General features: G+C 50.8%; 2 protein-coding genes across 2 annotated transcripts; one reads left to right on the plus strand and one right to left on the minus strand.

Moving 5' to 3' along the window:
- The first annotated feature begins 46 nt into the window (after window positions 1-46).
- TMEM184A (transmembrane protein 184A) lies at window positions 47-7,881 on the plus strand. The gene is made up of 9 exons (XM_029957943.1): window positions 47-910; window positions 1,370-1,594; window positions 2,119-2,284; window positions 3,098-3,188; window positions 3,280-3,355; window positions 3,963-4,054; window positions 4,434-4,603; window positions 4,703-4,900; window positions 5,345-7,881. Exons 2-9 carry the CDS (start codon window positions 1,370-1,372, stop codon window positions 5,593-5,595), a joined length of 1,269 nt encoding a protein of 422 aa, XP_029813803.1. The 5' UTR covers window positions 47-910; the 3' UTR covers window positions 5,596-7,881.
- Window positions 7,882-12,717: 4,836 nt separating this feature from the next.
- Window positions 12,718-16,121, minus strand: MAFK (MAF bZIP transcription factor K). Its single transcript, XM_025894516.1, has 2 exons — window positions 16,042-16,121; window positions 12,718-14,910 (listed from the first exon to the last, which is right to left on the minus strand). The coding sequence occupies exons 1-2, from the start codon at window positions 16,075-16,077 to the stop codon at window positions 14,476-14,478; spliced, it is 471 nt and encodes a 156-aa protein (XP_025750301.1). The 5' UTR covers window positions 16,078-16,121; the 3' UTR covers window positions 12,718-14,475.

A 16,121-nucleotide genomic window follows, 5' to 3' on the forward strand; every position in this document is an offset into this window, starting at 1 on the left:
GGGGGAAAGGTATTTTTAGGGCTGTTGATCTGACACCAGCTGAGTTTCCTCGCCTGTGAGGTTGGGGTTTGGGGAGAGGGCAGAAGAGGAAGCCGCAGGGTGAGCTCTTGCTTTGGTTTGTTTTCAGTTTTTAATTGGACCGAGGTCATTCCCTACCACTCTTATCTGTGGCAGATATTTTCATGCTTCTCTCCAGTTCATGCTTACAGTTTTACCCCAGGTGATAGTTACCCAGCAGCTAAAATATTTGTTTATTAACAATGCACTGAAAAGCATCTATATTGTTGGAGCTCTGCTCATAGATTGTTGTTGTATTTTTAAAACTGCTATTGTTATGCTTGGAAAAAAACAGCTTTCCATAGATTAGCAGAAAGAGAACCCAAACATGGCAGTTTAAGCATCTGTTGGCCTTGAGATATGAAGCTGCCCTATAAATAATTGCTTATTATTAGGTTGGTCCTTGCTGACTGGAGCCACAGGGTACACGGTGCTCATATGCCCTGGCCACCCTCTGTACCAGGAATGCTCAGTGCCTTGGGGCAACCAGCTTCCAGGAGCACAGGCTGACCAGGGAGATGCTGGAGTGCTCCAGCATCCCTAAGGGGCAGCAGGTTTGCCTGTGGCGTGGCAGGCTTGCTCCCTTGTGCTTAATTTGGGTGCAGGAGGGACCACTGGCTGCCCTTCAGATCTTGGGGTTGGCACTGCTTGGCACAGTGACACTCCCACAGTCCTGAAATAGCTGTATTAAGAACCTGGGTGATGCCAAACATCTGGCTCCTTGGGCAGCCCCGGGCTTTGCCCACAGCAGGCTACACATGTCGAACGGAGCCAAATTTGTGGGGGACCACAGGGATCCAGGTGTTTTCTGGGCTCCCAAGGAGGAGGACATCGGTGTCCTGATGGCTTGTTGGTAAGGGACTCATTATTATTATCTTGGGTGAGGGATGGGTTTAACCCCTTAAGTCTCTGGTTTATGATGGAAAAGGGTCCTGAGCCAGAGGTGTGAACTCACGTGGGCACAAATGTAAGCAGGATAGTTATTCCTGAGAAAACAAGGAGCAAGGCTGGGAAGGAAAAGCATGTGTTTTGGGAGACATGGGGACTGCATAGACCTTCTCAGGGAAAAGAGGGTCTACTCTTGAAGGATGTTTGCATTTCCCTTCTGAGAGGAGCAGAGAAGCAGACCCAACATGGCAAATGGGTTGGTTTGGCTGAGGAACACGCTGGAAAAACCCTGAGGAGGAGATAAACCTCACAGGAGATTTGTACACTCTGTGTGGGCTGGGAAACCTGCTGGGACCTTCCCTGTCACCAGCTTACCTTGCTCCTGCCTTCTTGCACCACTCCCTTTCCCTCTCCCTCCCTGCAGATGAGTAATGCCACACGTGCTGTGTCCTCTCCTGTGGCACCTGGCACCCTGGGGCCTGGCACTGTGGCCCAGCTGGCCTCAGCCCTCCCATCCCCGGCCTTTTCCCTGCGGATGGCTGCCCACAACAACTCCCAGGATGACCAGCAGCTCTTCCTGACCACGACAACGGCGCAGGCCATCTCTGGCATCTTCGTGTGGTCAGCACTCATCGTCACCTTCCACCAGGTACGGGCTGGAGCGGAGATGGGGCTCAGTGCTGGGGTTGACACGAGGGCAAAACTATTGATTGCCCCCAAGTTCACTGCAAATCACTCAGATCTGGATAAGTATTTCTTCCTGCTGCTGCCCACAGGAGATATCTCCGCTGTCAGGAGCCTGGTGCTGGCAGCTTGGGAGGATGGACTTTGTCCACACTCTCCCCGAGTGGTTGCCGGAGCCAGGAGAGGCTGCAGGGCATTGATACTGCCTGGAGGCAACACCCAGCAGGGTGTTCGGGGTGCACAGCACCAGCTGCCCTGAGCCACACTGCCAGTGGGCATGGTTTAGGGTACTGTGCAGATCTGTGCTGCTGAAGGCAGCCCTGGGGCAAGTTGGTGCCTCCAAGCACTGGGATGGAGCTGTGGTAGGAAGCTGGCAGAGCTCTCATCCCTGGGAGGAGGGCTGACAGGGCACCCCTGTGGGATGGGGGTATCTTTGGTTCCCATCCTGACCTTTGGTAGCCACAACTCTGCATTCTGGGCACTTTGCAGATCTACACACACCTGAGGAATTACACCATGCCCAAGGAGCAGCGCTACATCATCCGCATCCTCTTCATCGTGCCCATCTACGCCTTCGACTCCTGGCTCAGCCTCCTCCTCCTCGGCAGCCACCAGTACTATGTCTACTTCGACTCGGTTCGTGACTGCTATGAAGGTGAGCACAGCCTCTCCTCAGCAGGGAAGCTGAAGGCAAAGCAGGGCTCTCATCCTGCTGACCAAACTCTGGAGCATCCTGATTGCACAAAGTGGCAAATATCCATCACTTTCACTTCCCACTCTCCTCCCTGTAGAGGTTTTCCCCTTTCTTCTCCATCAGCAGCAGGGAGAGGGTGCCCCACAGACAATGAGCTGGTGCCTTTCAGACACCTGGCTGCAGGCTCAGAGGGACCCCAGTACCATGCTCCTGGGGAAGGAGGTTTTCTGGCTCCCTGTAGGGTAGAAATGCAGCTTCTCCAAAGCAGAAAGCAGACATACCCAAGAAACTGGGGACTTGGGGTGTTTTGAGGTGCTAGATTAATTTTGCTTTTTTGTCTTGTTGCTCTACTCCTGGGGAACTAAGTGGTGTGGGTATTTGTATTACTTCAGGTTTGGAACATATGAAACATAAGTGATAGGGATGTCCAGAAAAAGTGTTCAGGACCTGCTCCTTGTTGGCCACCAGCCATTTGTGCTGTCCCTTGGCAATTTTGAGGTCCTTCCATGCAGAGGGTCCCTGAGTGGACTGTGTGTGCCCAGAGGAGCTGCTGCACCTGCAATGAATTCTGTGCACATAGTGCAGTGTGTCTGACTCTGCTGGGAAGTCAGATGGATTTGACCTGCTGCTCCTCTAGCTGGGACCCCACCTGCCAGTATCCCAAATCCTGGTGCAGTGCCAGGTTAGATGAGAAAACACATGAGCAGGAAGGAATGGGAATTCATCCTGAATTTCCATCAATCCTGCTGATTGTGTCTGCCCTTGCCTTGGCAGCTTTTGTGATTTACAGCTTCCTGAGCCTGTGCTTTGAGTATCTTGGAGGGGAGAGCAACATCATGACAGAGATCCGAGGGAAGCCCATTGCGTAAGTCCCAGCATCCCATGAGTTCCTTGGCCCTTCACCCACTTTCCCCATCCAGCAGCCCCAATGGCATCTCCTTGGCTTCTGCTTCCAGATCCAGCTGCTTTTATGGGACCTGCTGCCTTCAGGGTATGTCTTACTCCATCGGGTTCCTGCGCTTCTGCAAGCAGGTGGGTACTCGATGGGGAGCATCAGCTCTACTCCCCTTGGACAAGGGCTCTCTGGGTGACAGGTCTCTTCCCCACTGCCCTGCCAAGGGGGTTCTGCTTCATTATTCTCCAAAAATGCTGGTTTGAGTGTTTTTTTCCTCTAAGGGAGGCAGCTCACCCAGCTTGCCGGCATCTGGCCAGCAGCAGGGCTGCACACTCGCTGTCCTTGCCTCTGACTCACTGCTGAGTCAGGGTCTCCTCCCACTGCAGAACTCAGATTGCCATCTCTGTCCAGTCCCAGGTTAGCCTGGACACTGTAACTCTCCAGTGCTGTGCTGTGGGCTGAATCCTGCCACCCATCTGTCCCCAAGCCACCTGGTCCCCCACCTCTGAGTGGCTATGCTGCCTTTCAGGAGATGCCTTCTGGAAGCCCTGCTCCCTCTCATCTGCAGACCTCGTGCTGGTTTTTATTTCACCCCTCAGTCACTCCTGTGATGAGAACTGCTCTCTCCTCTGTGTCTTTGTCCCGGGAGCATAGGGGTTGGCTCGTGGGAAGGGGCTGGAGGTGGGATGTAGGGTGTGGGATGTCCCTGCGGCTCAGGACACATCATGTCTCTCCCCTGTGCAGGCCACACTGCAGTTCTGCATCGTGAAACCCCTCATGGCAATCGTCACCATCATCCTGCAGGCGTTCGGGAAGTACCATGATGGAGACTTCAAGTGAGGATGCGGGTTGGGCTGGGGAGGGTGAATGGGAGAGGATGGATCCTTGCTCCATCACAAGTGTGTCCTGTCAATCTCCCCGGGGAGCTGCTCTGTGGGTGGTGAGAGCACTGTGAGCCCGAAGTGCCAAGAATGGAGACTCACTACCCCCAAACAGTAAAGGGACAAAACTCCTGTGAGCCATAATAAAAGAGGTCCCACCAACAGAGGAAAAGCTGAGAGTGCCCCCTGCTTTCTCTGCCCCTTCTTCCCCACCTGGGCTGTGTTCTCCCTTACGGCAAAGCCTGCACTTTCCCACTCCCCATTTGATCCCTCCTTGCCCCCAGCTTGCTTCGATCCCCGCAGCCCAGGGCAGCAGCTCTCTCTCTCCCTGCAGTGTCCATAGTGGATACCTCTACATCACCATCATCTACAACTTCTCCGTCAGCCTGGCACTTTACGCACTCTTCCTCTTCTACTTTGCCACCATGGACCTGCTGCGCCCGTTCGACCCGGTCCTCAAATTCATCACCATCAAGGCAGTCATCTTCCTCTCCTTCTGGCAAGGTGGGTCCCACCATGGATGCCCAGCGCTTCTCCTCCCGTAGCCCCACTTGGCTCAGGGATGCAGGAGCAGAGCTGATCTCTCTCCCTTCCTCTGCACAGGGACGCTGCTAGCAATCCTGGAGAAATGTGGGGTGATCCCTGAAGTTCAGATCATCGATGGGAAGGAGGTGGGAGCTGGGACAGTGGCTGCTGGCTACCAGAACTTCATCATCTGCATTGAGATGCTGTTTGCTTCCATTGCCCTGCGCTACGCATTCACCTGCCAGGTGTACAGGGAGAAGAAAGAGAACTCGACAGGTAATCCTTCCTCACTTCTTCCTTCCTTCCTTCATCAATGACTAAGTAAAGAGGAAACCCCCCTTATTTTATTAGTATCCCATTACCAATGGGATGCTAAAAACTACAAGAGAAGTTTCCTTATCCTATGCTCAGTGGGTTCCTTCTCCCTGTTCCCTAATGATACCACAAACCATAGCAAGGGGATGGGAAGAGAGACCTTGGTGTGAATGGGCAGAATTAGAGGATACGTGATACCCACATGCTGTAGGAGAGGATCCATCCTCTTTGAAACATGGAGGTGGAGTTGCCTTCCTTCTTGGAGCTTGCCACTGCAAGCTGACGTGGCCCACAATGAGCCTCTGATCTTGAATTTCTAAGGAAAAGTGTCATCCCAGTCTTGAAGTGCTTGGGCTCATTGACTGACTGATGTCCCATCACCCTCCTGCTCTCCCTCTTTTGCAGCAAACCTTGCCCCGATGCAGAGCATCTCGAGTGGGCTGAAGGAGACCATCAGCCCCCAGGACATCGTGCAGGATGCCATCCACAACTTCTCGCCCACGTACCAGCAGTACACTCAGCAGTCAATGCAGGAAGCAGAGCACAAGGCACCAGGGCAGAACGGGCACGTGGCCTCCAGAATGGATGGCCAGAGCAGCAGGAAGAGCAAAAACATTGAGAAGAGAGTGCTGATCCTGTCAGATGAGGAGCTATAGGAGATATCAGAAGGAACAGTGACACTGGAAAGATTTAAACCCATGCAAATGGGAGGTGTCTCGAGGCTGAGACAACCTGGTCTAATCAGAGCACTGGGAAGCCAGGAGCTCTACCCAAAAAGCCAGTCTCTCGAAGGGAAGATGCAATAACCCAAGGAAAGGTTAAATCAAATAGTGCCAGCTTCTGCTGTCCCATCTCTCCTGCTGTTACGGATGAGGCTGTGTTTGACCCTGCATTGCTGCCCCACTGCTGGTGCCTCTGTGCCAGCCCCGTGCCAACACTGGGGGATGCCAGGCAGGCAGGGGAGCCGGGGTGCAGGACAGACCAGCTGCCCTTGCTCTCCTCTTACCTCTAAGCAGTGCTGAGGCCTGAGAGAAATGCTTTTCTCAGCACAGTTCTGTTCTAGTTTCTCCCAATTTGAGTAAAAAATGATCTCCAAGGGCCCCGTGGAGAAAACTAGCCCAGGAAGGTGACTTCGCTTCACCTCAAAACCCGGTAATGGTTGAAAGACGTCATTCCTTATTTTTACATCTTTTCCCCTCTCCTTCTCCCAGAAAAGCCTACAGAGTTGTGCAAAAGACTTTTACCATGGAAGAAGAGCAAGTCATCTTCTTCTCCCTCCAGATGTGGATGCAGCTGTCTGAGTAACTCCCCTGGGAGCTCGGGCAGGACCTCACTGGGGCTAATCAGAGGTCTGCAGCTGCATTTCTGAGATCTGCCGGTGACAGAAGCGCTTGTTTATGTCTAAAGCAGCTTATCTCTGAATGGATCAGAAGTTAAAAGGGATTCCAGCTTCCTTATCAGAGTCTTTGTTAGGGAACTGGACTGTGACTGGTGGTGGTAGGAATTCATTTATTGGGAACTGTCTGTTCCTCCTCATCCTTCACTATTCCTGGTCCCTGGGCGTTGCCTGACCTGTGGGAAGGCAGGTGGGAGCTGGGTGACCATCGTGGGGGTAGAGAGGTGCTGGGGGATGTCACCACTCAGGGCAAGACCACTGGTAGGGGAAGAGCCTGAAAGGAGGGATTCTCCCTGTATCAGTGATGGAGAGTGCACATCCTTCTGTTAAATTTCCTCTCTTTTTTTTTCCCCCCCAATTTTTAGTCTGATTTCTATTCCCTTGTAATCAGATGATCTCTGTGAACTTACCTAGGCACTGGTTGGGCTGTTGTCTGGGGTGGGAGCTGGGTAGTGGAAGGACGAGGGCAAGTCTGCAGCCTCAGATTTGCAGTCATGTGGCAAACAAAGCGATAGGTAAGGCCTGGAGCCCTGTTACACACAACTCCAAGTGTTTGGGTCCTTTTTTCCCCCCCTGTTCTTAAACTGCAAAATGTAAATCACAACATGAAATTATTTTATTTATTTCTTTTTTCTAATAAACAGCAATTTCTAGCACGGAGCAAGCATTTTCACTGAGCTCAGCAAGCAGAGCCCTCGATCTGCTTGTTCCTGCTATAATGCTGATGCTCTTAAGCTTAACGTCCTCCCTGCCCCTCAATGCTGGCCCAGCAGAAATACCTGCACACGCAGCATCCTGCACATTTTGGCATTCCTGTGGGATTTGTGCTCATCTTTTTCACTCCACAAAGAATGTGCATGTCCCCTGCTTCCTCTCCTTGCGCAGCGCCTCTTCCAACCCTCGCCTAAGATGTGGGTGCAGTGGTTCAGAGGTGCTAGATCTGGTTTAGCTAAGCTAAGCCCAGACTCCAGCACCAACCAGACAACCAGTTGATGACTTTTGGAGAAATCTTACCATGCCGAAGCCCAGATTCCACACAAGCATCCTATAGCTCAGCCAGTCTCGCGAGTCCCTGTGGTCCAAAGCTGCTCATACCTGCTCAGCAGGTGAGACAGCTGCCACTTATCCTGCAAGGAGGTCCATAAACAAGAGCCATATGGTCTGCGCATCCAGGCATTCATCCAGGAACCTGTGCATCCTGGGAGCAGGACTGTCCTGCCCACAAAGTGCAGCCTCCGTGCTCAGGGACGAGGCTGCTTGGCTTTGTAACACAGCCAGCACCGAAATAGGGACATCTCAGCTGAGCATCTTCATCTTCACCCCTCTGGGAGAGGACGGCCACAGCTGCAGGAGCAGAGGCTGCTCCGGCTCCCGGGGCGAGGACAGACTGCAGAGGTGATGATGGCACATCTGTCGAAGCTCTCGCAGCCGCTGAGATAAAGACTTGCACAAGAACACAGCAAGAACTGTGGTTGTACTTCACTGCACAAATGATCGTCTCCGGTGCATAATGGGCTGCCTCCATTGCTCTGCCAGCAGGTGCAATTCCCACCACAGACAATAACATTTGCCTATTTATGTCAAGCCCTGATTACTGTATTATATGTAAAGCAGATCTTTCTTGCAAGCCAAACAAGGGGGGGGAAGAAAAAAAAGTCAGCTGTGACTCATGCAAGTCAGCAGTGTGATACCAGCCTGAAGGAGCCGTGCTGGGCTGGACACCAGCTGGCTGCCGCGACGGCAGCAGCAGGCACCCTCCCTGCTCCCTCCCTGCTCCAGCCGGTGCGAGCTGGGCCTCCTGCTCGTCCTTTTTCTGGGAGAGGGGAGAGAGGCAAGAGCTGACAGCTCAGGCTGGGCGCTGTCACGGCCCTACAACCCTTACGCTGTCAAAGCACATCCACAGGGAACAGAAATGCCAGCGGTGGTGTGGGCTGGATGTGGTCCCACGCTCCTCTGCTAATGCGTCTCCTCCACCTCCTCAACAAGGACGCGGGGAAAGCTGGCGGCGAGCACCCGGGTGACCTACACAGGAGCCTGCTGAGCCTGGAGCCATGCCAGCAGGCAGCCCGGGAGGAACAGGCGTCTCTCACTGCCAGCAGCAGGCTCTGGTGGTCGGCAGATTTGTTTTCCAGTTGTCACTTGTCCTCGGGCTTTCCCCAAGGGCAAGGCTGAGCTGCAGCTATCGGATCTCCTGGTGCTTTTCGGACTTGGGTCAGGCAGGTTTACACCCCACTCATACCAGGGATGATCCTCACAGGGCACGCCCTGCCATTGCACCTGCAGGAGCTAGGGCTGACCACCCTACAAGCAGAGGGGAAGGAAGGTGGCCACTGGCACCACAGCAGAGCCAGCTCTCATACATGGCTGCTCACCATGCAGCACCCAGTCAGAGACAGACACTTCTTTTTTTGGGTGCTGACACCTACCAGTGAGTGCCTGGGCCCAGCTGCTGACAGGCAACAGGCTGCCAGACCTGCACCAGAGAGCAGGATTTGTGCTTTTGCCACCCTGTTCACAAAGACCCTTCCCTAAGACTTCTCCCCTAAGCATGGTGAAGGTTGAGTTTCCTTTCACTGCTGAACCTCCACCTGGACCCTTCCTCATGCCCTTTTCCTCCTGAAATAATGTTCCTCCATGCCTCCAACAGTCACAACTGGCCCACCTCCCTCTCCTCTCCCATGTCACTGGCTCCTTGCTGCCATCTCTTCAGGCAGGAGCTGAAGCAGCTGATGATGCTTTTTTTGCTCAGCAGGGAGACTGCAATCACCCCCTAGGCTTCACCCACTGCCTGCTCAGCCAAGCCTGCCTGGCCCCACCTAATGACCATCCATTACCTGCTGACACACAAAGCCTTTCAGCCCTGCTCCTCTCCACTTTGCCCTACCTCTAATTCCAGCTTTGGCCAACACACCCATCTGCCTCCAACCTACTGCGTCAATATGGCCAAGTGTTTTCCCCCTTCAGCTGCCCCCTAAAGAAAAACAACCACTTGGAATAGGAGTTCAAAGCCAACACAACCCCTGGGAGCTCAGTGGCACAATGTACCACCCCTTTAAAGCCCCAACAGGGACAAGCAAAAAGATGAAGTGTTGATGTAAGGGTTTATTCACAGGCAGTTGCACGTGGAAACAGCGAAGGGATATTTCACAACCCAAAGAAAGAAGAGTGTCTCTCTGCAGCACTGCAAGACAGGTCACAGTGTCTCCAAGCCACAAGTGGCCTTGCTCAGCATCACGACTGCAGGCAGGTGCCTGCTGAGCTGTCAGTCCTGCTTGTGCTAACACAGACACCCACTGATTGTGCACAAAGGCACAGCCAGGGTTAGGAACAGGTACACGTGGTCTGAGCATGGGATCAACCTGACAAACAGCTCAGACAAGAGCCATCCCTTAAGCACATTCCAAATAGCCCAAGAAAGCACCACAGAAAGGCTGAGATGGGCTCCGCCTGCCTGGGTCAGACAATTGCAACAGCCCAAGCTGCCATCCCACTTGCCTTAGCACAGCCTGCCTCCGAAAAACACACTGCTCACCGCAGCGCCACAGCCAGCAACCAGCTGCGTGCTGCACTGGGGACAGGCAGCAAAAAAACCAAGGAAAACACTCCACTGAAGATCAATTCAGGCTCCAAAACGCTGACCATAGACCAGGGCAAGTCTGAAACCAGAAAATGCTTTATTGGAAAGGTACAAAAAAACCAGTCACTGCAGCTAAATTTACAGCAATAAATTACGTTGTGGCTGTCAAGAGAAGTAATGGACACATACACAGGGCTATTCGCCTTACAAACAGGAATCCACATTGCTTGGTATATCAATAATTTATTTTATAATAAAAAAGCAGCACAAAAATAAATATTGAAATGAAATTACTGAGTAACCACAGAGGATAGAATGAGCTGGTGATAAAAAACAACTTAAAACAGAAGACTTCTATCATTAAAAAAATGAAAGCAAGTATCCACCATCTACGGAAACACCCCAGCAGACTGAAATACAGACGAAGGAAAACAAATCCACATTACAAAAGTTTTTCGGTTTTGTTTTGTTTCTTTTTTTTATCTTTTTTTTTTCTTTTTTTTTCTTTTTTTTTTTTTTTTTTTTTTTTTTTTTTTTTTTTTTTTTTTTTTTTTTTTTTTTTTTTTTTTTTACTTTTTAAATAAAAACAATCATGACAATGAAGTTTAAATGATTCGAGAGAGAAAAAACTGCCACCTTCTCCTCCTCCTCCCCGGGGTCTTGAGCCATCCCTCATGCTCCCGTGGCATCGCGCCTGGCCCTGCCACAGCTCGTCTCCGCACCCGCCCCGTCCCTCCCCGGCTGTCCCAGCGCTGCCGTGTCACCCAGGTCTCTGCCCTTTGCAGTAGAGTTGGGCAAGAGCAGAGACTTGTTTCTAAGGGATATGGAGCTGCCCTGGAGGGAAAGGTTCCCCACTCCCAACAGAGAGCACAGCAAACATGTCTACGAGAACAGAGATGCCCTTTCCCGGTCCCTGCACGACGCTTTTCGTCTTCTCCTGCCTCCCGCCCAGCCCTCGGTTCCCACGTCACGCTGCGGATGGGGAGCAACCAAAGAAAGGCCAGGCCCAGGGGAGAGGATCCCAGCACTCACAAAGCAGAGCCCCCGCTCCTCAGCGGGGTCGGGGGAACAAACTAAGAGGGGCAGAGAAGGGAGCCCCGGCATCCAAACTACTGCAGCAAAGAGACAAGCGAGAGGCGCGGCTGCGGGGGAACGCGCCCCAACGCCGCCAGCGCCACGCGCCGCACTCGCCCTGGGTGTCAGGTTAGCAAGTGCAGGACGGAGAGGGAAAAAAAAAAAAGCCAAACAAAACAAAACAAAACAAAAAATAAAACACAACAGAAACAAACCGAACCCCAGAGGAATGCAACGCGACAACCCCAAGCTGGAGGGCCCTCCAGGGAGGAGGGTGGAGGAGCTGGGTCTCCAACGCGGTCAACAGCTTTCGGGTCATTCCTCCCTCCACGTTACCTTGCAATTCTGATCCCTCTGTGGAAGTTTAGCCAGGACATTTCATTCCCCTCCAGGTCACCACCCAGGGAGCCCTGGACTGGCAATTTCTTTTAATAAAGATTTACAGTATCAAACTTGGAAAAAAAATTATTTTTTTTCTTTTTTACGAAAAATCTGTACGATAAAATGTATATAATTATATATTTATATATATATTTCTCTCTCTTTAAATATTTCCACGTGGTCCTTATGGATATCCAATATGGATTACCTACCATGGCTATGGTATCAACAGCTTTAACAACACCCAGGCCTCTTGTTCTTTATCGAGTGACCAGAGATTTAAGTGCCTACCAGCACTAAACTAGCAATCACTTGGACAAGCCTTTGGCACCCTTCCAAGAACTGGAAAAAAAAGAAATACTTGGCCACAAGGGAAGTGCCACGTAAAGATATGTTTCTCAACTCATTCCAACAGCAAGAAGACCCCACGGAACAAAGTTGGACCTCCATCTCCCTTGGTGAGACTGGTCTGATTTCCCCGGAGGGGTGTCAAGGGCAGCCAGAGGGTGTTCCTATCTAGCCAGGAATGTTATGGAGCTCTGGAGCTGTTTTAAAGACTGGAAGCATTTGGGCATTTTCAAGTCAACTGGCCTTTTTCAATAAAGTTTTCATTTAAAGCCCCAACAGTGCCAGGAGTCTCCATTTGCCTGTTTTTGGAGGCACCTGTAAGGTCTGGGAAAGTTTCCAATGTCTGTGAGCTGGAGAACATGAGAGGACCAGGAAATGACAGTAACATCTTTCTCTTCCTCAGCTTCTGCTGTGGGAGTCAATAACTGGTACTGATACACAGGACATCGATCTGCCTGTTTGGAGATAGGGAGGGAGTGGAGGAGAAATGAGGTAACACTAAGTGTCATCCAAACTCTACGTGTTGGAAAATCACTTGAAGGAAACTCCCTGCTCCCCTCCATAACACGTGGATCTGGCAGGGGGAATGAGCCTTCAGGAAGCATTTCACTGACACCCTTTCTGGCTCAGTAAGGTCACGGATGTCGATGTTGAGGACTGAATGAGAACCAAGTCTGAGGTTTTTCTTTTCATTAACCTATTTCACAAGGGATCCTCCTGGGAAATCCAGAGACTCCGATGACAAGGTGAAAAAAAAAGAAAAAGCAAGCTAACGACTTCTTCCAAAGACAAGTAGGGCTTCACTAACTTACTGCCATCCAAGGCAAGACAAAGCCTCAAACAACAAATTATACTGGGTGTCAGATGCCAGCTCACTGTCCCCTTTGCAACAACGGTGGCACTTGCTTATTCTCTTTCAGTCCAAAACACTCATGAATTCTCCGTGATCTTTGTTTTCTGTTCTGGAGCCCAAATTCTCTAAGCTCTTCTCCTCATCTTGAACTTCAGCAATCTCATTCTCTTCTACCTGCGTGACAACAGGCATCGTCCATTCCACAAGTCTCTGACCTGCCCTACGAAACTCACAGTCCCTTTTCTTTCCTACTTTAAAAAGAAAATAAAAACAACAACAAAACACACAAACACCAACATAGCTATTTTTTTTTTTTACAGTGACCTGGAAACGTTCATCTTTTCAGCGCTGCTGCACTACAGCAGAATCCCTCCTTTCAGCTTCCCACCTCCTGCCCATTGCCAAGCCAGAAATCCCTCTCCCAAACCACTGCTCAGAGCCATACGAACGACTTCTCGATCCCAATTCTTCCATCCCCTACACACACATTTTCCATCCTGCCTTCCGTGCACCTCTCAGGATAATTCACCCATTGGCAAGAGAAAGCGTCAAGTTTCAGGGTCACATTCACACAGGTTGTCTGAACACTGAGGGTTGTTCACTGTACTCTTTGGATCCCAAATTCAGCATCCGATGTGCTATGGAGAGGAAAAGACTCTTCCAGCTCCCATCTGACCTCCCCATAGCCCTTCTCTGGTCATCAAGGACTGTCGAGCACAGCTCTCCAGCTGGGATGCTCGTTGCTAACCTACCAATGCTTTTGTCAAAGAGGAGACTCTAAAACTTCTCTCCTCCTGTCTGAATACTATTGCCCTCTAGTTACACTTCAGTGCTTTAAAAACATCCTTCTGAAATACGCTGCACAAACCCCTTCTCATAGTGCTGATCCCAGCAGAACTGTCCCACCTTCTCTCACAGCCAGTTCTGCCTCCACCAGTAATACTTGCAGCATTTTTCCTCCTCATCTCCCCTTCTCCTCCCCATCACACTGCTCTTCATTCACAGCATTTACTGTGCCTCCCTCCCCTAAGCTTCAGGGAATCCAGGAAAAAAAAGCTGCTGCTTCAAGACTGTGGATCATTTGGAAGAAATAAACTGCATAAATATACCCAATTCACAGGCACACCTTTGGGAAGGAGCTATTGGGAAACTTGGGCTTGGAATATAGGAGGCTGCAATGTAGTTTTTACAGGCCACACAGGTAATGGGGCATATTAAAATATGTAAAATATATATTTTTCCATAATTTAACAGCATGGATCAAAAACAAAAGGTTATTCCTAATGGGTGTGGTCAGACCCAAGCATTAGTCTCCATCGTCCTCCCACTCCCATCCACTCATACCACGATGAAATCAAATCCAAAGAGCCTATATCCCTGCCCTCGTAATATCAGATGGAAGTGGGGAAGGTAGGGGAGACCCTTCTTACAAGGAGTAGGAGGCCACTAAAGGAAACTCTTTTTCCCATACATTCATCTCACATGATGATTTCTACAGTCCATCTGTTTCCTGGCTCTTGAGCATCATTCACGAAGACTCCGGAGGCTCCTCAGGTATCTTCTCCCAGCTGGAAAGCTCCCCACAGCTGAGAGGGGTTTGTGGACACAGGGGGAAGGAGGAAGCAGATCTTGCAATTTGTACTGCATACAGAGCTCAAATCCTGGACACGAGAGGTTGATGGAGCCACTGAGTCCAGACAGAAGCAGCCAGTTAAGTTCCCTTTGTAGGAACCCTTTGGGTTTGTTTGTTTTTCTCGTTTTCTTTTTTTTTTTTCTTCTATTTTTTGCACTTTTGGAAGAGAATTCTTAAAATGCCAATTCTTGACATGACCAAGGACTCCGGAACAATGCATAAGAGCCTTATCCCCTCCCCTCTGAAAGGCTGCTAGTTCCCCCCACCGAGGGCACTAGGACGCTGCTGAAAACGGCACAGAACTGGATGAGATTTCGGCTGATTTCACGATGGTGATGACACTGGTGGTGGCAACTTTGGTCGGGGTAATAGGCCCTCGCGCCACGGTACGAGCAAAGGTCTGGAGTGCTTCGTACTTGGAGCGCAAGGCATCCAGCTCTAGCTTCATGCTGCTGTTTTCTCTGGCCAGCTTCTCCACCTCTTGCTGCAGCTCAACCCGCTGCCTCTCGAGCTCCTCTTTCTGAGTCACGCGCTTGATGCGGCAGCTGGCAGCGTAGCCCCGGTTCTTCAGCGTGCGTCTCCGCTGCTTCAGACGGATGACCTCCTCTTTGGTGAGACCCCTCAGGTGCTGGTTCAGCTCCCGTACGGACATTGACACGAGTTCATCATCACTCAGCACTGGGGCATTCTCTCCTGACTCCTCCTTTACCTGCAAATACCAACAGCACAGGGGTAGCAGCAACCCTACACGAACGGACGTTCTGGACAGCAGAAAGGGGACAAGGCCACCCCTCGGCAATGTGACAGCCCTACCTGGAAAACACCCCTGCAGTGCTGTAAAGAGCACAAGCTCCACTAAAACATCTGGGTTAAACATTGCAGAGATCTGAGTGCTGCTGTCATCTGAGTTTGGGTAACCCTCTTAGGTCAGAGAAAGTGGTGTGAACCCAACAGCAAGATTTTCAAGGAGACAAACGTAAAGCCAGATGAAGCCTTTTGTTTGTGAAGCCCTTGGTCAGGACCCAAAATTCACACTGAATGCTAAAGATGACACCTTTTCGCAGCATTATGTTGGGATACTAGTGCAGCATCTCAAAAGCAGAATAGCTGCTTGTGTGCAGGGCTTAATTCAGCATTTTATGGCTTTTCGTTTTGCTCATTTGAGCAGTGAACAAAACCAACCCTGCTTGGCTTCAAGGACACAGCCTGATTTGGTTATGCTGGGGCACAGGCCAGAGTGAAGTTACATGAGGAAACCACACCAAGGCCTTGTGCCTTTTGTCAAGCAGGTTTGCCACCACCATTATTTTCAGAATCGTAGAATCAAGAAGACCTTTAATATCACTGAATCCTGAACTTTTAAGACACCATCCTTTTGTCTTTTCAGAGACTGAAGTACATATGGAATGAAGAGCTAAAACACTGGAAAGAAATTTCAACAATGCATGCACAGCCCATGCACAGACCACCACCATGCTGGCATGTCCGAGGCATTTACTTTCTCATAGATATCAGAGACACCAGCTGAATACATCTCTTCCCCAGTGCCTCCCAGTCCTGAGACTAAAAGTACTTCAAGCCTGGGAGCAGTGGTTTCAGGATGCTGCCAATACCTGCTATACTCAGAAGTTTCTTGGATAGGCAACTGGGATACACCAGCCTCCACGCCATCCCAGAGACTTCAGACCTCTTTCTGGGTATCGCTGGTATTCTTCTACACTAACCTTTCCTTTAGATAGTGGGAAATTGTATCAGCATACTCATGTACGACCCAACATTGCACAGTTCCACAACAGCCTCCCTGGCCACCCAGCCCCACTCACCCAGCCTTCTTGCCTACCTTTAATGCCTTGTTCGGTTTGGGATTAGTCGTCATAACCTGAGCACAGTCTTCCGGACAAAACTGCTCAGAAATTGCAA

The sequence above is a fragment of the Manacus vitellinus genome, unplaced genomic scaffold (assembly GCF_001715985.3).
Source record: "Manacus vitellinus isolate BGI_N305 unplaced genomic scaffold, ASM171598v3 scaffold_12_pilon, whole genome shotgun sequence".
NCBI lineage: Eukaryota > Metazoa > Chordata > Aves > Passeriformes > Pipridae > Manacus > Manacus vitellinus.